General features: G+C 41.1%; 1 protein-coding gene across 1 annotated transcript; it reads right to left on the bottom strand.

Annotated features, from left to right (window-relative positions):
* Window positions 1-238: 238 nt before the first annotated feature.
* On the bottom strand, window positions 239-26,622 carry LOC128026715 (phospholipid phosphatase 4-like). The gene is made up of 6 exons (XM_052613972.1): window positions 26,600-26,622; window positions 12,285-12,393; window positions 10,993-11,083; window positions 1,474-1,537; window positions 1,004-1,128; window positions 239-276 (listed from the first exon to the last, which is right to left on the bottom strand). Exons 1-6 carry the CDS (start codon window positions 26,620-26,622, stop codon window positions 239-241), a joined length of 450 nt encoding a protein of 149 aa, XP_052469932.1.

Here is a 26,622-nt window from a genome sequence, read left to right as displayed (position 1 = left end):
CCAAAGATATGTTTACTTGGTATGAACCAAGAACTCCCATCCAAATTCCAGGGGGCCCACCTTCTTCAAATCCTACACCAATGTGTCCGCAAATGCATACTTGTTTGTTGGATAACAGGCAAACCCCCATCAATAGCACAGTGGATTAACACGGCCAAAGGCCTTATTCCATATGAAGCTTTTTCAACAGAATTAAAAGATAAACCTTTTAAATTTTATAAAATATGGTACCCTTTCTTCAATTATCTTTGGGCGGGAGAGACACATCTGCTAGAGCTGGGAATACAGAACCTGGCATGGAAAGACTGAATAATTACCCAATGGTGATGTAATATATTGGTATGCTTATTCTACGTTGCATATATTATTATTATTATTATTATTATTATTATTATTTATTTATTTAAAAAAAAAAAAAATTTTTTATATAATGTACTTTAATGTGTACTTTGTAGAGAATTCAAATTTATAGTCACCTGGGCATTTTGTATTAGCTCAGATGTGCCAACTGTGTTTAAACCCTGTCAATTTCAAAAGCTTGAATAATAATAATAATAATAATAATAATAATATATATATATATATATATAAATAAGCATAGAAACTTGCGAAGACATAGTCAGAGAGATTTGGAGGATGCAGCTCAACAAATTCTGAAGCAAGTTCACCGGCAATAAAATTATAGATATTCTCAATTTTAGATGATAAAGTAATTGAGAAACTCATTACACTGTTGTGGAAAGGAGGTTTAATAAGATTATTAACTGTTCTAAACAGAGCTCTGGAATTATAGATGCCACTGCTAATAATTGTAGAATAATATGTCATTTTTGCAGCTTTAAGAGCATTATGGTATTCAATCTGATGCTGATCAATCATTGATTTATGAACTGTTAGAATGTTTTTTTTTTTTTTTTTTTGCACCTCTGCTCTAACTTTCCTTTACTGGAAAACAAACCTAACATTCAAAGTAAAGTCATTAAATGTAGACACTGGCACTTACAGGAGGAATGGCTGCTGGGAAAACTTTTCCGGCCCTCAGACACTAGGTCTGGCTCTCCAGTACACAGCATCTTTGCATTCATCTGTCCGTCAGGGAAACAACGGTGGAAATAGTCTGGCCTTGGCCTGTGATCAAGATCAACACCAATGGTAAAATCATGATTATGAATGACAGAACAAATAAAAAATAGCTCTTTATGTACAGTGTGGATGCTTATATAATGTCCTACTGGCCATTCTTCCAGGGTACCCCACTGCCTGCAAGTTTTAAGATTGAATGGATGGATGTTTTCAAGGTATGGATGTTCTATTACATATCTCTATTCACAATATTTTTTTTATTTAGAGGGGAGTGAGGAATGTAAATATAATAAGGAATGTTAAGTGTATAAAAGCAGCTCAGCTGAATGCTAATTTTAAACCAGATTCCTTCTGGTCAGAAGTGTTCTGGTGAAAACAGGAAAACATTACCTGCCAACGATCAACTTGATTGTATTTGTGAAGACGCCATTCAAAGCTAGTGTGAGAGATACTGCTGCAAAACAGAAAAAAACAAGAGACAGGCAGATTAATAGTTACTTTTTTACCTAGACAGAATTCATAGTTACTGTAAATGACTTTTCCAATCTGATATCAGCCTTAAACCATCCACTATAATTTGTCCTTCACAGCAATGGTTACCTTCACAACTGATGTCTGATTCTAAATCATAATTTTGTTAGCTCCTGAAATGGGTCATACAATTGATATAACCAGAGAACACAGCAGTATTAAGTACATAGAAAACTCAGTTGAATCATAGAATTATTGCATGGATGGAGCAAGAATAATGTAAGCATCTAAAATACATCCACACAGTTTTGTTGAATGGTAAAAATTGCCCTCTTTAACAGGGCAGTTAAACTAAATTTATGAAGCTAAAATACAACCTCAACATTAACAACAACACTGAAATAAGAGCGCATGCATTTTTATGTGCATCTGGCTGATAGATCAAGTATGATTTATTTTTTAATCAGATTTATTTTAAATTACTTTTTCTGTGTGCATGCTCTGTATGTGTGTGCACATGGGCAAAGACACTAGATAGTCTACGTATGACAGGACAATTTATTCATATCCAAAACAAGATGATGTGAACAAGCAGTGCTTGTTTCGAAAGTCCGAAAGTGTCACGTCCGGGAACACAGCAGACGAGAGATCCAAGTGCAGTGTGAGATTTATTGGGTGATGCAAAATCAGAGTCAAAACAAGCCGGGGTCGTAACCAAACATCAGTCCAAAACAGAAACAAACAAACAAACAAACAAACAAAGGAACAGGAACAGGAACTCGAAAACTAGGAACGCGAGGCAACCAGGTGACGGAAAGTAAGGACTCCATGCAGACAAAAGACTGGTTAATATAGGGAGGATAATGACTAACAAGTGAAGATACCTGAGTGCAATTAACAGGAGCTCAATTACTGTGATGAAGGGACAAGGCTTAGTGGGAATTGTAGTGCCTATGGTGAGGTGGCTATGGGTAAGTGAGACCACTAGTAGAGACTCAGGGAAATAGACACCAGACAGCGTGACATTACCCCCTCCTCCATGGAGCAGCTACCAGATTCTCCACCTGAACCCAAGAAGAGACCAAGAAACACAGAGACCGAGGGGAGGATCAGGAGGAGGGACGGAGGGCCAGGTCCATAGAGGGAAACAAAAAGAAAAACAAAAACAAGGAACCCAGGAGGGAGGTGGACCAGTGGATGATCAGGGTAACAGAGACAGGAAGTGCCAAACAAAAACAAAAAAATCAATCAATCAATCACCTTTATTTATATAGTGCTTTAAACAAAATACATTGCGTCAAAGCACTGAACAACATTCATTTGGAAAACAGTGTCTCAATAATGCAAAATGATAGTTAAAGGCAGTTCATCATTGAATTCAGTTATGTCATCTCTGTTCAGTTTAAATAGTGTCTGTTTTTATTTGCAATCAAGTCAATGATATCGCTGTAGATGAAGTGACCCCAACTAAGCAAGCCAGAGGCGACAGCGGCAAGGAACCGAAACTCCATCGGTGACAGAATGGAGAAAAAAACCTTGGGAGAAACCAGGCTCAGTTGGGGGGCCAGTTCTCCTCTGACCAGACGAAACCAGTAGTTCAATTCCAGGCTGCAGCAAAGTCAGAAAAAAAAACAACAACAACAAAACACAAGTCCATGAAAGAACAGAAAGTTCAGTGGCCCAGGACCGAACCAACAGGGCAGGAATCCAGGGTGGAGCAAGGTGGAATTGGACCCATGCGGTTGAGTCAGAAACCCACCAGGGCGGCGCAGAAGACCACCACATCTGTGCGGGCGAGACAGAAGCCCACCAGGGCGGCGCAGAAGACCACCACATCTGTGCGGACGAGACAAAAGCCCACCAGGGCGCCGCAGAAGAACACCACAACTGTGCGGTCGAGACAGAAGCCCACCAGGACAGCGCAGAAGACCACCACAGCCGTGTGGTCAAGACCGGAGCCCACCAGGGCAGCGCCGAGGACCACAACAGTGGGATTGATGACACAGGAGAGCAAGTCTGGATAGACAAGAGAGGCTCTGGTAGTTCAGCAGAGACGTGGAGAGAATGAATGGACAAGGCTTAGTGGGAATTGTAGTGCTTATGGTGAGGTGGCTATGGGTAAGTGAGACCCCTAGTAGAGACTCAGGGAAACAGAGACCAGACAGCGTGACATTACTCCCTCCTCCATGGAGCAGCTACCAGATGCTCCACCCGAACCCAAGAAGAGACCAAGGAACACAGAGACCAGGGGGGAGGTGGACCAGCGGAGGATCAGGGGGAGGGACGGAGGGTCAGGTCCATAGAGTTAAACAGAAAGAAAAACAAAAACAAGGAACCCAGGAGGGAGGTGGACCGGCGGATGATCAGGGGGAGGGACGGAGGGCCAGGTAATAGAGGGTAACAGAGACAGGAAGTGCCAAAAAAACAACAAAAAAACAACAACAACAAAACACAAGTCCATGAAAGAAAAGAAAGTTCAGTGGCCCAGGACCGAACCAACAGGGCAGGAATCCAGGCTGGAGCAAGGTGGAATTGGAGCCATGCGGTTGAGTCAGAAACCCACCAGGGCGGTGCAGAAGACCACCACATCCGTGCGGATGAGACAGAAGCCCACCAGGGTGGCGCAGAAGACCACCACAACCGTGCGGTCGAGACTGAAGCCCACCAGGGCGGCGCAGAAGACCACCACATCCGTGCGAATGAGACAGAAGCCCACCAGGGCGGCACAGAAGACCACCACATCTGTGCGGACGAGACAAAAGCCCACCAGGGTGGCGTAGAAGACCACCACAACTGTGCGGTCGAGACAGAAGCCCACCAGGGCAGCGCAGAAGACCACCACAGCCGTGTGGTCAAGACAGGAGCCCACCAGGGCAGCACCAAGGACCACAACAGTGGGATCGATGACACAGGAGAGCAAGTCGGGATAGGCAAGAGAGGCTCTGGTAGTTCAGCAAAGACGTGGAGAGAATCTGGTAGTACATTTAGAAATTACTAACTGCGATTGTTTTTGTCAGGTTTAATGATGATCGTGAGTTGCAGAAATGTCAGTTACAGAAGCGTTAAAGTATCTCATCATTCGGTTTCCTGAAAAAAGGTAATTAACGTTACGTGTAAAATAACTTTTTGGAATGTGCTTACAATGTAAGTCATTTATGCTTTACGGTTCTTTCATTTCTGCTGGTCGACACGTCCTCTCGCCTCTGTTCCCGCTGAGGCCTGGGTTTACTGGAGTCTGGCACCGAAGACTGAAGTAGCTAAATTTACATTCATTAGGTTTTCTACTCAAATGAGAGAATTCATCAAATGGTAAATGTATTTGTGTTGAAAGCATTGAGTGCAGCATTTCATTACCCGCTAATAACAAATTCGTTTTTGTGACTCATAACACTGTGTTGAAGTGTCTGTCTCGCCGCTGCAGATGTGCAGTCTTTCTGCAGCCAGAGCTGCTATAACGAGGGACATTTACCAGTCATTTGATGGACGTTATCTAAAGCAAAACTCTGAGACTAAAGCACGTTTAAAAACTTATATTCGCCACTGTCTTGCGTTGCTTGTTCTCAGTGCTGAATATCATGTCATTTTATATCTGCATCAAGACACAAACCCGCTATCATCAAGTTTTTCTTAATTTAAGACAATTAACGTTACGTTTATTTAAGTATCGTGAAAGTACGTGCAGCCCAGCACCTCACCTGTAGGAGAAAGAAGTACAGTCCGTGGCCCAAATGCTTAAATCGTGTCCCAAATGCTTCCAGATATACAAGGTTACGTGTTAATGGAGCGATACGTCTGAATCTATCTATAGTTTCTTTTCAAATTATAAATAATAAATAGATAAATTATTAACAAGTAATGTAGTACACTGTTCATTTTAAGATGTCTTATTACTCATGTTACTCATTAAAATTATGTACAAATGTAATACTTGAATAAAAATTGTAAAAATACAAATGTATTTAATAATCAGATTAAATAAATACTTAAATTGTTTCAGGCCTCCATGTGAATATTGAATGCATGTTTCATTTAATTGGCCTATAATGAAGGCTATATAAAAAATAATAATAAAGTTTATGATTTGACACCCGTTTTATAGACAGTTCTCATCGTACTCATAATTAGGGGTAATCACAATTGTTTCACCACATTTACTTATTTAAATAACTGAAATAAGTGTTTTTTTTTAATCCTTTTTCAATAGAATTGGCTCAGACTTCTGCAGTATCAAGAGAAGGAAGCTCCTGTGAGTCTGATGACTCTGAGTGTGAGTGATGTAGACCTTCAAGAAAGGAGCAGAAGGCTGAAGATGACGCCAGAAGTGTGAGTCTGTCTCATTCATTTGTTATTCTGTGTGCAGTAGAAATTTAAAACGCACAAATGAATATGAAAATGTAAAGTTTAACTGGGCAGGCACACAATTTTAGTTTATGTTTACTCCTGGAATTTACTAATTACTAATTTAAGATATCAAACTGCAAAAAGATAAATGGTAAGCTGACCCAAAAATAGAAAAATTGTCATAATTTCCCACTCTGTGTGATTCCAAACCTGCAGGACTTGCATTCATTTTCCGAACACATGAATATTTTGAATGAGACACAACTACCACTTTAATACTTCAAGAAGTTCATAAAGAGATCATAAAACTAATCCAAATTAATTGAGTGGTTCAGACCAAATTTTCTGAAGAGACTGAAGAGGAACATAAACAGAAAATTTGGACTAAACCACATGAAACATCTAAATTACTTCTCTTTATGGATTAGATCTCTTTATGAAGTAATAAAGTGGTAGTTAAGGGACAGAAATCTTATATTCTATTAAAATATCTTCAGTTGTGTTACAAAGATAACAAAAGGCTGAGTAAACTGATTAAATATTCATTTTTAACGAACCCTGTAATATATATTTATATGGCCATATGTGTCAACCAAGATGTGTGCTAATGCCAGGTTGTGAACAAAGCCATAGTGTGTCTACACAATCAACTTAGCAGAATGGTTCCTGAGAGAGATGTTGTCATTAATTGTTGTGTTGTTGTTGTCATTGTTTTTTCTTTTTTTTTTTTTTCTTTTCAAGAAGCCAAGTCCCTGCTTCTCCCAGGACCTTCAAGGACCCAATTGACCTCTGGTCAGCTGTAAAGGAGGAAGAAACCGATTGTCTAAGGTGAGATTATATTTCAGAATAAGAACATCTATATTTTTGCTGTATTTTGCTGTAACTGTAGTCTGTGTTCATGCATTTATTTTATTTTTTTGTTGATTTTGTCATATCTGTTATCTAGAATGGACAGCGATATTGCATCCATTGGTCTTCTATTTCATTTGATTCCCACATCATCACAAGGCTGCAAGGGACCTGGAAAAATATCATCCTGTCAAGCTGAAAAACATCTTCAAAAAGGTACATTTGGACATTTCTGTCACTACCTATTTTCTGCCTCAAAATATTGCCAGATGGTTGGTATATGAAAAACACATTTAATATAAATAAAATCAGTCATCAAAATAAATAGCTGACCTTGAGTGTTACTTTTCTCTTTTATCTGCAGGCACTAACAAGAACAGTTTGACTGCTGAGAAGAGACAACACAGCCGTACCTGCTCGCTGATGGGACAACGAGGAACATCATTCATGAATGCTTCACAACTCCGATCTTCACGCCATATTTGTTTGTCTAGGTACATTTTATGATGTTGTGTTTTATTAACTATTTTATGTTTCTGTGCAACACTTAATGAATGTAACTAATTAACCTCTACACATCTGGTATATGCTTTAAAGTTGCCAGTTTGCCCATTTGGTCAATAAAGTTAATAAATAAATGTGTGTGTGTGTGTAAATTATATATATATATATATATATATATATATATATATATATATATATATATATATATATATATATATATATATATATATATATCATATCAAGGATTGTACCCTGTCGAAGCCGGTTTTGTACCCTTTTTGAAGGGTCCATTTTTGTACCGTTAAATAAAGGTACAAAATTTTATGTTATGTGTAAGCCAGGTTAAAGGTGAACAACGCCTCCATCATTGACTAATGCCCCATTTGAACCATTGGCTCAGGCTGATCTTAGATTATCGTGGAAAACTGTTTTCAGTTCAGCAAAAAGTGCGCATGCTCCATGCCTTGTCAGTATGTGACGATTTTTTGAGATGGAAAACAGATTACTCGTGTGTCTGTCTCTGATCGAGCGTTTAAACCTAACCCAGATTTCTTATCTACAGGTCTTGACCTTTCTTGTCTGTGCCCAGTAAGAGCACTCTACACATACATTGAACACACACATGAATTATGGCAGTCACATACTCAGTTGTTCCCGTGTTTTCATAAAAAAAGTATTGGACGACCAATCTCGAAGCAGCGTCTCTCACACTGGATAGTGGACACTATTGCACAGGCATTCTCCACCCAGAGCTTACCAGTTCCAGGGAACCTGGTGGCTCATTCTACTAGGAGTCTAGCCACATCATTGGTAGCACTAAAAGGTGCTACACTGCTACTTTCATGTTGTTTCTTTCAGTCATAGTGCTGTTTTTATTTAAAAAAAAAAAATTCAATGCATACTTTTACCCATATAATCGCATGCACTTTAACCAAGTTATAGCTCAGTGTGTGTCCATAATGTCCATGTCCATTTCTTATAGAAGCTGTCAATATGCTTTATGTAAATCACTTTTTGTAACTGAATTAAATTATTCTGTGGATTTTAACTTAATTTAAAGTAGGAATATCAAAATGTATTTAGCCTATGTAGAGCTAAATAAAAAAGTAGGCTATGCATTACTAGCTGATTGTAGGCTAATTTGAATCTTAATATTTTTTCTTAGAAGCTGTCAATATGATTTATACGATTTTTATGCATCTGTGTTCGTCTTGTGTCCTTTTTTGTAAGTTGTGCCTTTTTGTCAGTTTTTTTAACTGAAGACCTGGAGCAATATAATTATTCCAACTATTTTAGCTAATTGTTAAGTTAGAATATTTTGTTTAAGTCATTATTTGTTCATAGAGATTCGTTAAAAAAAAAAATGAAAAGAGCTCCGTTTATGTAACTGTGCAACAGGAAAATAAAGTTTGTCACGTCAATCGTAAGTGAACACGTGTACAATATTTACAGAATACAATATATACAGAAGCTGTCAATAATTAATAAAAAATTAATTTCTTATGTAGCCTATATACTTCATTGTATATTTTATGAAAACACGGGAACAACTGAGTATGTGACTGCCATTGTATCACGCCAATTTGAAAAACTAATGGAATGCATAGTCGATATAAAAAATTGGATGACGAGTAATTTCTTACTGCTAAATTCAGAAAAAACAGAGGTGTTAATCATAGGGCCTAAAAACTCTGCTTGTAATAACCTAGAACACTGTCTAAGACTTGATGGTTGCTCTGTCAATTCTTCGTCATCAGTTAGGAACCTAGGTGTGCTACTTGATCGCAATCTTTCCTTAGAAAGCCACGTTTCTAGCATTTGTAAAACTGCATTTTTCCATCTCAAAAATATATCTAAATTACGGCCTATGCTCTCAATGTCAAATGCAGAAATGTTAATCCATGCATTTATGACCTCAAGGTTAGATTATTGTAATGCTTTATTGGGTGGTTGTTCTGCACGCTTGGTAAACAAACTACAGCTAGTCCAAAATGCAGCAGCAAGAGTTCTTACTAGAACCAGGAAGTATGACCATATTAGCCCGGTCCCGTCCACACTGCACTGGCTCCCTATCAAACATCGTGTAGATTTTAAAATATTGCTTATTACTTATAAAGCCCTGAATGGTTTAGCACCTCAGTATTTGAATGAGCTCCTTTTACATTATACTCCTCTACGTCCGCTACGTTCTCAAAACTCAGGCAATTTGATAATACCTAGAATATCAAAATCAACTGCGGGCGGCAGATCCTTTTCCTATTTGGCGCCTAAACTCTGGAATAACCTACCTAACATTGTTCGGGAGGCAGACACACTCTTGCAGTTTAAATCTAGATTAAAGACCCATCTCTTTAACCTGGCATACCTATAACATACTAATATGCTTTTAATATCCAAATCCGTTAAAGGATTTTTAGGCTGCATTAATTAGGTAAACTGGAACCGGAAACACTTCACATAACACCGTACTTTCTACATCATTAGAAGAATGGCATCTACGCTAATATTTGTCTGTTTCTCTCTTGTTCCGAGGTCACCGTGGCCACGAGATCCAGTCTGTGTCCAGATCAGAGGGTCACTTCAGTCACCCGGATCCAGTACGTATCCAGACCAGATGGTGGATCAGCACCTAGAAAGGACCTCTACTGCCCTGAAAGACAGCGGAGACCAGGACAACTAGAGCCCCAGATACAGATCCCCTGTAAAGACCTTGTCTCAGACGACCACCGGGACAAGACCACAGGAAACAGATGATTCTTCTGCACAATCTGACTTTGCTGCAGCCTGGAATTGAACTACTGGTTTTCGTCTGGTCAGAGGAGAACTGACCCCCCAACTGAGCCTGGTTTCTCCCAAGGTTTTTTTCTCCATTCTGTCAACGATGGAGTTTCGGTTCCTTGCCGCTGTCGCCTCTGGCTTGCTTAGTTGGGGTCACTTCATCTACAGCGATATCATTGACTTGATTGCAAATAAAAACAGACACTATTTAAACTGAACAGAGATGACACGTGTTCCGGCGCAAATAATCCCTTGTGCTATTTTGCTGTTCCATTAAACAATTGCGCCACTGACCAGAAAAAACCTAGATTAAAGTCAGTGGCGCGTTGCGCGTTGTTCATTATGCTATTTTAAGGGCGCATGCTTGACCATAATGTATAGCGTGCACAACGCGCATACACTTTGCTCATGTAATCTACACAGATGCAACAGTTATTTTTGCAAATCATAAATTGTTACACTAAAAAAATATTAACACATGAGATGACGGAAATCATTGTGGTGTGCCACAAAGATGTGAAAAAATAGGCATAAATCTAGCTTACAAATTATTCAGGCTAATTATTCTCCCATCCCCATACAACACAACTTCTCTGTCTTTCACTGCTCTTACAAGAACATCAGTCTCCTCGGCTGTGAACCGCTCCTGGCGTGCGCCTGGTAAATACGCCATAATAATAGCAATCCATAATGGAACTTGCGCACCTGCTTTTAAAGGGAATGTTGGATGATGCTCTGATTGGTTTATTTCACGTTACGCCCAAACCACACCTATGAATAATGAAGCTACTTCAGACCAACCCATTTTAGATTTGCGGCGGGCGCAAGGGCCATTTATCCCGCCGGGAAAATAGCAACAGCGCCGAGACCCGCCCACAAAGTTACTTGCGCTTGGCGCTTTGACACTTGCGTTTCAGATAGTTAAAATAGGGCCCTATATCTTTTGACTATGGTTTGGGCACTCACCTAAACAAGCCTCTTTAATTTCTGTCTTGTCTGTCCTCTGTATAATCTTCACCACAAATATCACAGCCAACGGGGTGAGGAATGAAATTGTCTGTAAAGAAAAAAAGAACACAATTTCTAATTTTCAAGCATCCTATTTCACACAAAAACCCAACATAATTGGGATTTTAAAAAAAGCTGTTTTTCTATTGTAAGGCTGTTTGGCCTGAAAAAAGCAAAGGCTTCTTCTGCCTCTTCATTATGTGAATCTATTTTGAGATATGTTCAGTCTCCATGCTGTCTATGGACACAAGATACTGCTTTCCTAAAATAAAAATAGAGATATGCATTTTCAAAAGATTCTAAAGCTTTACTGTGACATTTGTGGGACCATCCACAGAAAGTAATCTCTACAATGAGGGATACCAGGTTAAGTTGGTCAAAATGATTACTGAAACATGGTACTAAATTTATTGGTTGACCAAAGTAACCTTGGTAGTCTGTCTAGTAAAAATTCACACAAAAAAAAAAAAAAATCTAGTAGCAATTTTATTATGACTGAGGACAATATCAATGGACTGAGCAAAGAAATCTTTATATGATCATTAAATGCTCATATACATTCTCATACTAGCCTCCCAAAACTGCTCAAACTGATGGATGCAACTGATAAGATTTAAAGTAATGTAAAATCTAAAGAAGAGTGAGATCATGCCAGTGCATTTTACATCTCAATTATTGTTCTTTGCAATAAACATTAAAAAAATAAACATCTGTGTTTATTCCCATTCTTGTTGATCTGAAGGGAGAATATGAATTTGAGCATTTTTCCAAGTTATTGTTCTTTTTCCTTTTATCATATTTCTTAACTTTTAAATAAATCCATGTCAAACTTTTTAACTAACACACACACACACACACACACAAACAAACAAATTTCCTTAAGATAATACAACATTTTAGTTGTCAGATTTATTTGTTTGTGCACCTATAACATCATAAAAAAAAAGAAAAAGAAAAAGAAAAAAAAAAAGTAGTATAAAATCTAAAACAACCAGTGCACTTAGTGATTGACACATTTACAGGCTGGATTTCAAAATGCTAAATATGTTTGGCCGAGGTAAAGTGATGCAGTCTTATTGGTATCTGGAAGCATGATCAAATTAGCCATAATATTTAATAAAACATTGAAAAATGTAGAAGCGTGTGAATGATGAATTTTGTGAAGGTGTGGATTTCACATATTTAATCACCATAGCCATTATGAGCTGTGCACAATGGTTCTGAAATGTACTAAATTGACGTATACTTACAAACATGACTCTCTTTGGGATGTGGTCTGATTCCACCAGAGGGTTCTTGTAGAGCCATAGTTCCTCACGTTGGATAACTCTTTCAAAAGGCTCCAGGAACTCTGTGAACCTAAATAAAAGGCAGAGATAATGAGACTGTACACCAGGATCCCTCACATTCAACACTGTGCAAACTAATCAAGGTCTTACTAAATACAGGGAGGTAAGTTTGATTGGATTTTCAGGGCATTATCCCTAATTGAAGAACCCTGCTATACACATTGCAATCAATGTAATCCACAAACTTTCAGTGAGTGGTTTTGTATGGTTTTAATGATCACAGAGAAAGGAGCAACACTTTATTTTTAACATAAGAGTGGGCACAGATTCAATTTGAATGTGCAAGGCTTGCCATGTCAGTCGCTTCCAGTTATTTTAGCTGTATAAAAATAGTCCTTTATGTTGCTTAAAACTGCAAACTGATATTTATTTATACATCAGATGATCACAATCATAAACAAAACTTGTTGTTCTTCTTAATGACACACTTTGTTATTCTTCTATCAAGTGACCGGGATAAAACAATAAAATGTATACTTTGAAATGCAATTCAAGTTGCCTTGGATAAAAGCATCTCCCAAATGCATAAACGCACATGTAAAATTTCCAAACCATTATACATATATGAGAATACACATTTTAAAATTAGACATGCTGCAAATATTAACAACAAACAAGAGTAAAGCCAAAACATGCTATTATAGTTGTATCATTATTAGGCTACCTATTTGCTTGTACACAAGAAGCTCTGTTTCCTCTCTGAAGGCATTCTGTCATGGCAAGAGCAAAACTGGCTTTTAAAAGGAAATAGGAGTTGAGACTCTCATTGGTTTTTTGCACATTACGCCCAAAAAATACCCATTACTCGTTAAGAGAATAGGGACAACCCATTTAGACCATGCACCCGGGCACTCCAACCATTTTCCCTTCGTTAAACTAACAAAAGTGGATTCAGACATGCCCTGAGTGCACCTCCGCCATGTGCTTTAGACCATGTGCTTAGATCATTAAAATAGGGCCCCTGTTGTTTAAATAAGTCCAACAAAACCCAAAAACCAAATTACATATCCCCCTCTAAGGGCAGCTCCAGACCCCTAACATAAAACCAAAATTCAAGGGGCAGGATAGAGGGCCAGACCTGTGAAGGGGAACAGGACCAGGATTGTGGAACAGTGGCTGGCTTGGACCATGGAGCAATGGCAGGCCTGGGCCATGGAGCAGAGGGCCATGGTGCAGTGGTGAGTCTGGACCATGGGGCAATGCCAAGCCTGGACTGTGGAGCAATGTCAGACTGTTGAACAATGGAGGACCAGGGCCGTGGAGAGGCTCTGGTGTGGTGGCTGGACATTTCTTTTCAGATGTCAAATAGATGTTTAGAAAATGTCTTTAAGATGTTTATGATTTAGAATGTATGTACAGTACAGACCAAAAGTTTGGACACACCTTCTCATTCAAAGAGTTTTCTTTATTTTCATGACAATGAAAATTGTAGATTCACACTGAAGGCATCAAAACACATGTAGAATTATATATGGAATTATATACATAACAAAAAAGTGTGAAACACCTTTTGCTTTGATTACTGCTTTGCACATAACTCTTGGCATTCTCTTGATGAGCTTCAAGAGGTAGTCACCTGAAACGGTTCCCCGAGAGATGCTTAGCACATGTTGGCCCTTTTGCCTTCTGTCATCTGGCGCAGCACCCCATCACTTTCCTTCTTGATCAAATAGCACCTGATGCCTTCAGTGTGACTCTACAATTCTCAGTAATGAAAATAAAGAAAACTCTTTGAATGAGAAGGTGTGTCCAAACTTTTGGTCTGTAATGTAAAACTGATGTACCCACTCTTGCGGTCTTGGCCCCTTGAGAGCAAAGTGCGCGACAGGAAGTAATGACTGCGCAAGACTCCAGATCTTAAAAATTCCAAAGAACAATCCCCTTTTTGCCAAGATCGCACAAGAGGTCACGTAAACCTTTGCAATGTTTTCTTTGCAATTTTTGGTTTACGTGTCATAGACTTGTCAGCATGTTCAATAGAACTGAAATTTCTGTCTTTAAATCTCAGACTGTCTCACAGTCTAGATTACTCTTAATACCATCAAGCAGGTGTTTTGAAGTGAGACATGGTTTAAGCAATGGATTTTGTGAATAGAATTCACAATTTATTAGAGTGCAAAGTGGCTCTAACAAACACTTTCAATCTCAGCTCAATGCTAAAGGTTAGTTGAATCCTCCAATTCGCTTTTATTCATTAACCTATGGAATTGCATTGTTTTCCTGTGTTTTTTATTTATTTATTTATTTATTATCTCTTGAAAGTCTTCACACTTTCTTATTGACAGTTGAAGAAAGCATTGCCAAATAATTGCTCCTCCAGAATAGACAGCTCCCTTGAAAAAAGCATAAATTCGGCATAGCAGCCTAATCTGACACATTTTTGCCAGCAAAACTGATAAACATGGCATTTTATAAGCATTAGTGTAGTATTCGAAATCTCATCCCAAGGGTCATTGCTACAGGACTGAGTGAAGTGGCATAATGCACGACAGATTAAAGGTTCTTCAAAGAACCACTGATGAATAGGGTTCTTTATGGCCCCATTTCTTCCAGATCAATATCCTTACATTTATCATACTATAAATTTTATTTTAATAGGATTGTTCATAAAACAACAATAAAAAAGATCCAGAATTAACATGACATGACAAGATGATTAAAATGTTTATTGCATTTACAGTTTACACAACTCTCTACACACACCTTGGCAATATAATCGCCATTGGCTAGTAAACTTTTTAGTTTACTCGCCAGACTTGTATACTATTTTACACACACACACACACACACACACACACACACACACACACACACACACACACACACACACACACACACACACACACACATACATATACATATATGATTCCAAATGGCTTATCTTAGTAAAATGGCACTGCTTCTTAAATCTTAGCTTCTTAATCAGTCAGTCAAACATTATATTATGGTATTAAGCACTATTTAATGTTAGAACTATAGTGATTAGAGCTAAAACTTGATAACCATGTATAAATGCATATTTTTCATTTTAACTGAACTTAAGACTGGCGGTGATGCTTTAGATATTTTTGGTCATTGAGGTTTTCTGTAAAAAAAAAAAGTAATATTTATTATTAAGTAATATTAATTATTATTAAAAGATAACACTACTACTAATTCTACTACCATACTAACAATATACAATGAGCTGCTGGGTTCATGAATATTAATCACGTTGTCTGCGTTCAGTCAAACTGATTTGCTGAAATCAAAACAGGGTAGCTGAGTGCCAGCCAATGAATGAAATTGCCATTTGTGCATTAGCTACGCCCACTACCGGCAAAACTGTGATATCTTCTGCTTGTTCGAAAAAGTTGATTATTTCTAAATGAACTTTACTATTTTGACAGGAAAATACAACAAATGATAGTTTATGTATAGATTCATACGTGTAGATTCAGCGTGGTAAGACCCTCGCTCTCTCTTTTTGCATGTGTGAGAAACAGCGATATCAGTAAAGCAACGGTGAGTCGAGCGCCTTCACACAGAGTTTACTGCTCGGCAAATACAGCGCTGTGTGTCCATTTGAGATGAACTGAAAAGTACAGATTGCTTGATGGAGAGGGAACTCTGAAGCGCTCAGTCAGTGTTCAGCGAGTGAAAATGTGCTAATCTTATAATATCCTTGAGCACACACACTGGCGAGTAAAATCTAATAATTTATTAGCCAATGGCTAACAATAGACATAATTTAGTCGCCCAGAGTAAAATTTAGTCGCATATGCGAGTGATTTGCATCATACCTCAATACCGTGTACAGTATATGTGTTCAATAGGGATGTGCACAAGTAGTAGAGTACTTAGACTTGACAGCAATGATTGATCATTATTTAAAGTCACTGCAAACATTAGTTTCATGATTCAATCATCACTGTCAAGTCTGAGTAATTAATGATAACATGACTTAATACATTTCTCTGCTTCTGTTTGGTTATGGCAGCATTTTAGGAGGTACCTGAGCTCTGACTAGTAAGTGTTAGGCCTTCCAGACAAAATCAAAACCACCAGTACTTGAAATGAAAAATGGACAAAAATGTGTCAGTATCCCCATCATCCACTAGTACGCCCTTTTTGAAACCGTGGAAACTGCAACTGGTGGTTCAAAGAAATCCCGCCTTCAAAGTCTTTTTGATGAATGGTTGAGGCTGGGTACAAAAAAAAAAAGGCACTTTCATTACTTTCTTATTTTTCATAGGTTTAGCATAGGTATAATAATGCAAAATGTCAAACAAAGATAATGGAAAGGTATTTTTAAGCTAGTAAGAATAGAAACAAAATCAAAGCAAGTCAAACATTTTTGGGAAGTTCATCCTCTCTAGGGTCGTGGGGGTTGAAGCCTATCCCAGCATCTTGGGCCATAAATGCATCCAGTTAATGGTATTTAAGCAATATAAGCACTAGGTAACAATGTTATACAGTACCTGTCAAAATTTTGGAAAAAATTACAATGTTTTTGAAAAACAAACAAGCAAACAAATAAAAATCTCTTCTGATCACTAGGTATGCATTTATCAAGAATACAGACAAAATAACAATATTGAAAAATATCATTACAAATAAAAACTAGAAAAAAAAAGTTTTTTTGAGAGATACTTTAAGTTGGCTTGAGAAAGCCTGACCAGAAAGTTTGAAGAAGTTTAAAGAAGTTAGAAGTTTATAGATTAGTTGAAAGATAGAAAGATATATTAGTTAGAAAGAATGACAGATAGACTAGTTAGAAAGAATGATATAGATTAGTTCAAAAGAAGAAAATGATAGATAGATTAGTTTGACAGAAAGAATGCATGCGACTAACATGTTTCTAGCATGATTAGCAAGTTACTAGCATGTTGTTAGCATGACTAGCATGTCGCTACCATGTTTCTAGCATGACTAACATTTTGCTAGCATGATTAGCATGCAAATAGCATGTTGTTAACATGACTAGCATGTCGCTACAATGTTTCGAACATGTTTCTAGCATGATTAACATGCCGCTAGCATGTTGCTAGCATTTTTCTAGCATGATTAACATGCTGCTAGCATGTTGCTAGCATTTTTCTAGCATGATTAGCAAGTTACTAGCATTTTGTTAGAATGACTAGCATGTTTCTAGCATGATTAGCATGTTAATAGCATGTTGCTAGCATATTGTTATCATGACTAACATGCTATTCAAATGCTATCATGACTAACGTGCTATTCAAATGCTAATCATGCTAGAAATATACTAGCTACATAGCTAGTATATTTCTAGCATGATTAGCATTTGAATAGCACGTTGCTACCATGTTTCTGGCATGATTAGCATGTTGTTAGCATGTTTGTAGCATGACTAGCATGCGACTAGCATGTTGCTAGCATGATTTTAGCATGATTAGCATGTCGTTAACATGTCTCTAGCATGATTAGCATGTTGCTAACATGTTTCTAGCATGATTAGCATGTTGCTAGCATTTTGTTCACATTTTTCTAACATTACTAGCATGTTGCTAGCATTTTTCTAGCATGATTATCATGCGACTAGCATGTAGCTAGCATGTTTCTAGCATGATTAGCATGTTGCTAGCATGTTTCTAGCATGATTAGCATGTTGTTAACATATCGTTAGCATGTTCCTAGCATTATTAGCATGTAGCTAGCATGTCGCTAGCATGTTTCTAGCATGATTTGCATGTTGTTAGCATGTTGCTAGCATGTTTCTAGCATGATTAGCATGTGACTATCATGTTGCTAACATGATTAGCATTATTTTAGCATGTTGTTACCATGTTTCTAGCATGATTATAATGCGACTAGCATGTTTCTAGCATGATTAGCATGTTGCTAGCATGTTTCTAGCATTACTAGGATTTAACTAGCATGTTGTTAGCATGATGTTATCATCATTAGTATGTTGCTACCATTTTTATAGCATGATTAGAATGTTTGCTAGCATGTTTCTAGCATGACTAGCATGCGACTAGCATGTTGCTAGCATGATTTTTATCATGATTAGCATGTTGCTAGCATGCGACTAGCATTTTGCCAGTATTATTTTAGCATGTTTAGCATGATGCTAGCATTTTTCTAGCATGATTATCATGCGACTAGCATGTTTCTAGCATGATTAGCATGTTGCTAGCATGTTTCTAGCATTACTAGGATGCAACTAGCATGTTGCTAGCATGATTTTATCATCATTAGCATGTTGCTACCATTTTTATAACATGATTAGAATGTTTGCTAGCATGTTTCTAGCATGACTAGCATGCGACTAGCATGTTGCTAGCATGATTTTTATCATGTTTAGCATGTTGGTAGCATGCGACTAGCATTTTGCTAGTATGATTTTAGGATGTTTAGCATGATGCTAGCATGTTTCTAGCATGATTAGCATTCGACTGGCATGTTTCTAGCATGATTAGCATGTTGCTAGCATTTTTCTAGCATGATTAGCATTTTGCTAGCATGTCGCTAGCATGTTTCTAGCATGATTAGCATGTTTCTAGCATGATTAGAATGTTTCTAGCATGAGAATAGCATGTTTGCTAACATGATTAGCATGTTGCTAGGATGTTTCTACCATGACTAGCATGCGACTAGCATGATGCTAGCATGATTATAGCATGATTAGCATGTTGCTAGCATGTTTCTAGCATGACTAGCATTCAACTAGCATGTTTCTAGCATGATTTACCATAGTTTACCACGATTTACCATAGTTTACCATGATTTACCACGATTTACCATAGTTTACTATGATTTACTATAGTATACCATGAATTACCATGTTCAAGTATGATTTACTGATTCTAGCATGATTTACCATAGTTTACCATGATTTACCATAGTTTACCATTATTTACCATAGTTTACCATGATTTACCACGATTTACCATAGTTTACCATGATTTACTATAGTATACCATTATTTACCATGTTCAAGTATGATTTACTGATTCTAGCATGATTTATCATAGTTTACCATGATTTACCATAGTTTACCATTATTTACCACGATTTACCATAGTTTACCATGATTTACCACAATTTACCATAGTTTACCATGATTTACTATAGTATACCATGAATTACCATGTTCAAGTATGATTTACTGATTCTAGCATGATTTACCATAGTTTACCACGATTTACCGTTGTTTACCATGATTTACTATAGTATACCACGATTTACCATGTTCAAGTATGATTTATTGATTCTAGCATGATTTACCATAGTTTACCATGATTTACCATAGTTTACCATTATTTACCACGATTTACCATAGTTTACCATGATTTACCACGATTTACCATAGTTTACCATGATTTACTATAGTATACCATTATTTACCATGTTCAAGTGTGATTTACTGATTCTAGCATGATTTATCATAGTTTACCATGATTTACCATAGTTTACCACGATTTACCATAGTTTACCATGATTTACCATGATTTACCATAGTGTACCATTATTTACTATGGTATACCATGATTTACCATGTTCAAGTATGATTTACTATGATTCTAGCATGATTTACCATAGTTTACCACGATTTACCATAGTTTACCATGATTTACTATAGTTTACCATTATTTACCACGATTTACCATGATTTACCATAGTGTACCATTATTTACTATGGTATACCATGATTTACCATGTTCAAGTATGATTTACTATGATTCTAGCATGATTTACCATAGTTTACCACGATTTACCATAGTTTACCATGATTTACCATAGTTTACCATTATTTACCACAATTTACCATAGTTTACCTGTCACGGTTGGGTTTGGGAAAACACAAAGAGAGGGTAGATCCAAATGCAGGTAAGGGTTTTTATTTAAACAGAGGGGTAACTACAAAAATAAACAGTCATGAGAGACAAACGTAACCAAAAGAGGGAACCGGATGAAACGGGGAACTTGGAAGAATGAGAAGGTAGAGGAAGTCTCGGGGGAACGAGAGCATGAGACACATAGGGTAAGGACTCCATGAAGACAACAGAGAAAGACAGCTCTATATAGGGAAACTAATGACAGAGTATTGTCAACACCTGTGCGATTCTAATTGGAGTGCAATTACTGTGAAGACACAACCAGACTAGCGGAATTAAAGTGCCTATGGTGAAGTGCCTAAGGGGAAGTGAGCTCATTAGGGAACACCCAGGAAAACAAAGACTGGCAGCGTGACATTACCCCCTCCCTACGGAGCAGCTACCAGATGCTCCACCTAAACCCAGGAAAACCCCAACAGAAAAAGAGGCAGGAGGGAGGTGGAACGGCGGCGGACCAGGGGGAGGGACGGAGGGACAGAAAACAGGGACAGGAGCAACCAGGAGGAATGGAAAGGTGCAACACAAAACAAGGAGTCCAGGAGGGAGGCGGGCAGGTGGAGGCTCAGGGGGAGGGAAGGAGGGCCAGACTAAACTAAAAGGAACAGACAGAAACAGAATTCAAAAAACACAAAACATAAGTCCATGAAGGGCATGTTGAGGCGTCCACCAGGACGGAGCAGATGACCACCACATCTTTGTGGTCGAGGCCGGAGTCCACCAGGGCGGAGCGGAAAACCACCACGGCCTTGTGGTCAAAGTCAAAGCCCTCCAGGGCGGAGCGGAAGACCACCACGTCTTTGTGGTCGAGGCCGGAGTCCACCAGGGCGGAGCAGAAGACCACCACGTCCTCATGGTCACCGCCGGAGTCCCCCAGAGCGGAGCGGACGACCACCACGTCTTCGTGGTCACCGCCCGAGTCCCCCAGGGTGGAGCGGACGACCACCACGTCCTCGTGGTCACCGCCAGAGTCCCCCAGGGCGGAGTAGAAGACCACCACGGCCTTGTGGTCACCGCCTCGGGAACTGTATCAGGCACCGCCTCTGGAACTGCATCGGGCACCGCCTCGGGAACTGTATCGGGCACCGCCTCGGGAACTGCATCGGGCACCGCCTCGGGCACCGCATCGGGCACCGCCTCGGGCACCGCCTCGGGAACAACATCGAGCACCGCCTCGGGAACTGCATCGGGCACCGCCTCGGGAACAACATCGAGCACCGCCTCGGGAACAGCATCGGGCACCGCCTCGGGAACTGCATCGGGCACCGCCTCGGGACCAGCATCGGGCACCGCCTCGGGACCAGCATCGGGCTCCGCCTCGGGAACAGCATCGGGCTCCGCCTCGGGAACAGCATCGGGCTCCGCCTCGGGAACAGCCTCGGGAACTGCATCGAGCACCGCCTCGGGAACAGCATCGGGCACCGCCTCGGGAACAGCATCGGGCACCGCCTCGGGAACAGCCTCGGGCACAGCCTCGGGCACCGCCTCGGGAACTGCATCGGGCACCGCCTCGGGAACAACATCGAGCACCGCCTCGGGAACAGCATCGAGCACCGCCTCGGGAACTGCATCGGGCACCGCCTCGGGAACAGCATCGGGCACCGCCTCGGGAACTGCATCGGGCACCGCCTCGGGAACTGCATCGGGCACCGCCTCGGGAACTGCATCGGGCACCGCCTCGGGAACAGCATCGGGCACCGCCTCGGGAACTGCATCGGGCACCGCCTCGGGAACAGCATCGGGCACCGCCTCGGGAACAGCATCGGGCACCGCCTCGGGAACAGCATCGGGCACCGCCTCGGGAACTGCATCGGGCACCGCCTCGGGAACAGCATCGGGCACCGCCTCGGGAACTGCATCGGGCACCGCCTCGGGAACAGCATCGGGCACCGCCTCGGGAACAGCATCGGGCACCGCCTCGGGAACTGCATCGGGCACCGCCTCGGGAACTGCCTCGGGCACCGCCTCGGGAACTGCCTCGGGCACCGCCTCGGAAACTGCATCGGGCACCGCCTCGGGAACAGCATCGGGCACCGCCTCGGCCTCCGGAACAGCAACGGGAACCGCATCGGGAACGGCTTCGGTCACCGCCTCGGCCTCCGGAACAGCAGCGGGCACCGCCTCGGCCTCCAGAACAGCAACGGGAACCGCATCGGGAACGGCCTCGGCCACCGCCTCGGCCTCCGGAACAGCAGCGGGTACCGCCTCGGCCTCCAGAACCGCAGCGGGCACCACATCGGGAACAGCATCGGGCATTGCCTCGGCCTCTCGAACAGCATCGAGCACCTTCTCGGGAACAGCCTCGGCCTCGGAAACAGCATCGGGCACCGCCTCGGGAACTGCATCGGGCACCGCCTCGGAGACTGCATCGGGCACCGCCTCGGCCTCCGGAACATTAGCGGGCACCGCCTCGGGAACAGCATCGGGCACCGCCTCGGGAACTGCATCGGGCACCGCCTCGGGAACTGCATCGGGCACCGCCTCGGGAACTGCATCAGGCACCGCCTCGGGAACAGCCTCGGCCTCCGGAGCAGCAGCGGGCACCGCATCGGGAACGACCTCGGCCACCGCCCCGGCCTCCGGAACAGCAACGGGAACCGCATCGGGAACGGCTTCGGTCACCGCCTCGGCCTCCGGAACAGCAGCGGGCACCGCCTCGGCCTCCAGAACAGCAGCGGGCACCGCATCGGGAACAGCCTCGGCCACCGCCTCGGCCTCCGGAACAGCAGCGGGTACCGCCTCGGCCTCCAGAACCGCAGCGGGCACCACATCGGGAACAGCATCGGGCATTGCCTCAGCCTCTCGAACAGCATCGAGCACCTTCTCGGGAACAGCCTCGGCCTCGGAAACAGCATCGGGCACCGCCTCGGGAACTGCATCGGGCACCGCCTTGGAGACTGCATCGGGCACCGCCTCGGCCTCCGGAACATTAGCGGGCACCGCATCGGGAACGGCCTCGGCCACCGCCTCGGTCTCCGGAACAGCAGCGGGCACCGCATCGGGAACAGCCTCGGCCACCGCCTCCGGAACAGCAGCGGGCACCACATCGGGAATGGCCTCATGGACGGCAGCCGCCCGCTCGGGAACGTTCTCCGGGTCCTGAGGAACAGTAGCTGCCTGTCTCCTCCTCCGCCCTCTACGATGGAGAGTCGGTGGCGTTGAGTCGGCCATCTTGTGCTGTGGTGCTGGGCTGGCGGCCATCTTGAGCTGTGGCGCTAGGCTGGCGGCCATCTTGGGCTGTGGGGCTGGGCTGGTGGCCATCTTGGGTTGTGGGGCTGAGCTGGCAGCCTTGTCTGGAAACTCTGGTGTGGTTGTTGCATTCCACTGAGCACGATGGTGCAGGTAATTGGTAAACCCCCAAAAGTCCAGGATCTCTAACCCCTTCATCTCCCATTGAGGTAAAGGATCATCCAGGCAATTATTAAACCAATCCTTTAGTGCTGCATCATTGTAACCTAACCCGACTGCCAAAGTCCAAAACAATTGCGCCAGGCCACCCACCTCCCTTCCCTCTTGATGAAGGGTGGTTAAGTTCCGGACTCTCCCCCTCCGTTCCTCCATGGTGGCTGGGGAACCGATTCGAAATCTCACACCGCTGGATCTAGGCATGATGGAGTCCTTCTGTCACGGTTGGGTTTGGGAAAACACAAAGAGAGGGTAGATCCAAATGCAGGTAAGGGTTTTTATTTAAACAGAGGGGTAACTACAAAAATAAACAGTCATGAGAGACAAACGTAACCAAAAGAGGGAACCGGATGAAACGGGGAACTTGGAAGAATGAGAAGGTAGAGGAAGTCTCGGGGGAACGAGAGCATGAGACACATAGGGTAAGGACTCCATGAAGACAACAGAGAAAGACAGCTCTATATAGGGAAACTAATGACAGAGTATTGTCAACACCTGTGCGATTCTAATTGGAGTGCAATTACTGTGAAGACACAACCAGACTAGCGGAATTAAAGTGCCTATGGTGAAGTGCCTAAGGGGAAGTGAGCTCATTAGGGAACACCCAGGAAAACAAAGACTGGCAGCGTGACATTACCATGATTTACTATAGTATACCACGATTTACCATGTTCAAGTATGATTTACTGATTCTAGCATGATTTACCATAGTTTACCATGATTTATGATCTATGATCTATGATAGATAGATAGATAGATAGATAGATAGATAGATAGATAGATAGATAGATAGATAGATAGACAGATAGATAGAATTAGTCAGATAGATAGATAGATAGATAGATAGATAGATAGATAGATAGATAGATAGATAGATAGAAATAGTCAGATAGATAGATAGATAGATAGATAGATAGATAGATAGATTAGATGAGTTTGAATGAGTTTAAATTGATTAGCATCAAAGCTTGATTGAGTCTAATGGGATTTGGAGCTTGGGTCATCTGAACATCCTGTCAATGAAAGTCAATGGGCATTTTTATGATTTTTAATATAAATACAAGAGAGCATTGCAGAAGTCCAGCCTGGACAGAACAAGAGCTTGAACAAGGAGTTGTGCAGCATGTTCCGAAATAAAGGGCCTGATCTTGATGTTGAATAAAGCAATTCTGCAGGACCGGACAGTTTTAGCAGTGTAGTCTGAGAAAGTTAGCTGATCATCAATCATAACTCCAAGGTTTCTGGCTGTTTTTGAAGGAGTTATGGTTGATGTGCCTAACTGGATGGTTGATGGTGAGTTTTAAACACACACACACACACCAGTTTCTTAAAATAACAGAATTAACATTAGTGGTTTTAGGTTTGTGACACTCAGGTTTGGATGTCAAAACCTTTCTAAAATGACTAATACAACAGATGCATGGTGATATAAGAAAATATGTTGTGAGAAAATGCATATGAACGTAATCAAAGAGCTTTCTCAGCTTACCTGTGTTACCTGCATTTCTGTCAGCAGCTCCCTTCAGAAACTTTAACATTTTGGAGCTTATCTTCTGTTGTAGAGAGATTATATTATCACTCCTGAAACCACAGAAGAACATTTTATCAATATTTGTTTACAGTGAAAGATAAAAACACATTTAAAATAACATTAGATTCAGTTAATTCACTCTCCCTGTAGGTGAAATCACAAATTAACAGTATAGCGCATACTTAAGGCTAAATAAGTTAGACAACTTTCAATAAACCATTGACTAACTGACAGCAAACCCTTTACAAAGCTATCAAAACATCTTATCTACACATAAAGATGTGATTAAAACCCCAAACCCTCATTAAAAAGAGCTCAAGCTATAGAGTTAGCTTACCTCACCTGAAAACAGTAGAGATGCTAACGGTCTCTTTCAAAGTTTTCTGTTAAGTAAATATTCAACAGAATCATGTCGGTAACATGTAAGAAAGTGTCTGGAACAGTTGTATGTGATATTTGTGTTATTTTAGAGACTAAACTTACCTGAAAGCAGTGAAAATAGTAACAAGAGATAGAGATTTAAAGTTTATCAGTTGTTTTTGTCTCCCCTAATCCATGGCAACTCCCTCCACTCCAGCTTTGAATGAGACTTCAGTATTCAGCGCTTATCCCTATTAAAACATGTCAAAGTCATGTAGCATTTGCATCAATAAACCTCTATTTTGTGATATTTTGTAGTTCCACGACTAATTCATAGGTGCAAAATGGATAGTCGGTGTAAAGCTCCAGCCTCTAGTTGCTTCTCTTGTAATGACTCTCCCAACCATTAGCTGGCACTGACACTCATGAGGTTTAATGACTCTCCCATCCACTAGGTGGCCCAGCCGTTGTAGAACTCTTTGGGTTACCACTAATTAGGACCTGATTTCTCCCACCTGCTGGTTATTATCTTGTTTGTGTTCTGCCTATTTAACCCTCTAGAGTCAATTCAGGCGTACACGTGTAATGAGGCATTTTCTCCTGGTAACCCCGAAAAGAACTTAAATTACACTTTCAGTTTTGATCGTAAAAATAAGAGCAATACATCAAGTGAACCTGTAAAGGGTCTTTTATTTGTATGCAGACATAATAACAACAAAGCTTTGTGGATTTATAAAATAAAGATGTCCAGTCTTTCACGTCTCCCTTCATTATATCTAATGTGACCACACCCACGCGCTGTCACGGTTCATGAATGCACCGTCTCCAGCTGTATTCATGTTACGTCATGTTGATTGTTTCATGTGGGTGTTGCCGCTGATCGTCTGACCAGCGGCAGGTGCATCTCATTCCAACTGCCTATTTAACACCCTGTCTTTCGTCTCTTGTTTGTCAGATCGTTGATTGAGGTCCTCCGTGTTAGATGTCTGTCCTGATTCTCATGTTCCTGCTCTTGCTTGTCTCTTGTTCGGTCATCTCTGGATTGTTCCTCTCTCACACGGATTATCTTCACCTCTCACGGATCTACCACCACCACCGTCAT

Source organism: Carassius gibelio, chromosome A13, assembly GCF_023724105.1.
Source record: "Carassius gibelio isolate Cgi1373 ecotype wild population from Czech Republic chromosome A13, carGib1.2-hapl.c, whole genome shotgun sequence".
In the NCBI taxonomy this organism is placed as follows: Eukaryota; Metazoa; Chordata; class Actinopteri; order Cypriniformes; family Cyprinidae; genus Carassius; species Carassius gibelio.
The sequence above is the reverse complement of the archived record's forward strand: the minus strand, read 5'-3'. Positions and strand labels throughout refer to the sequence as shown.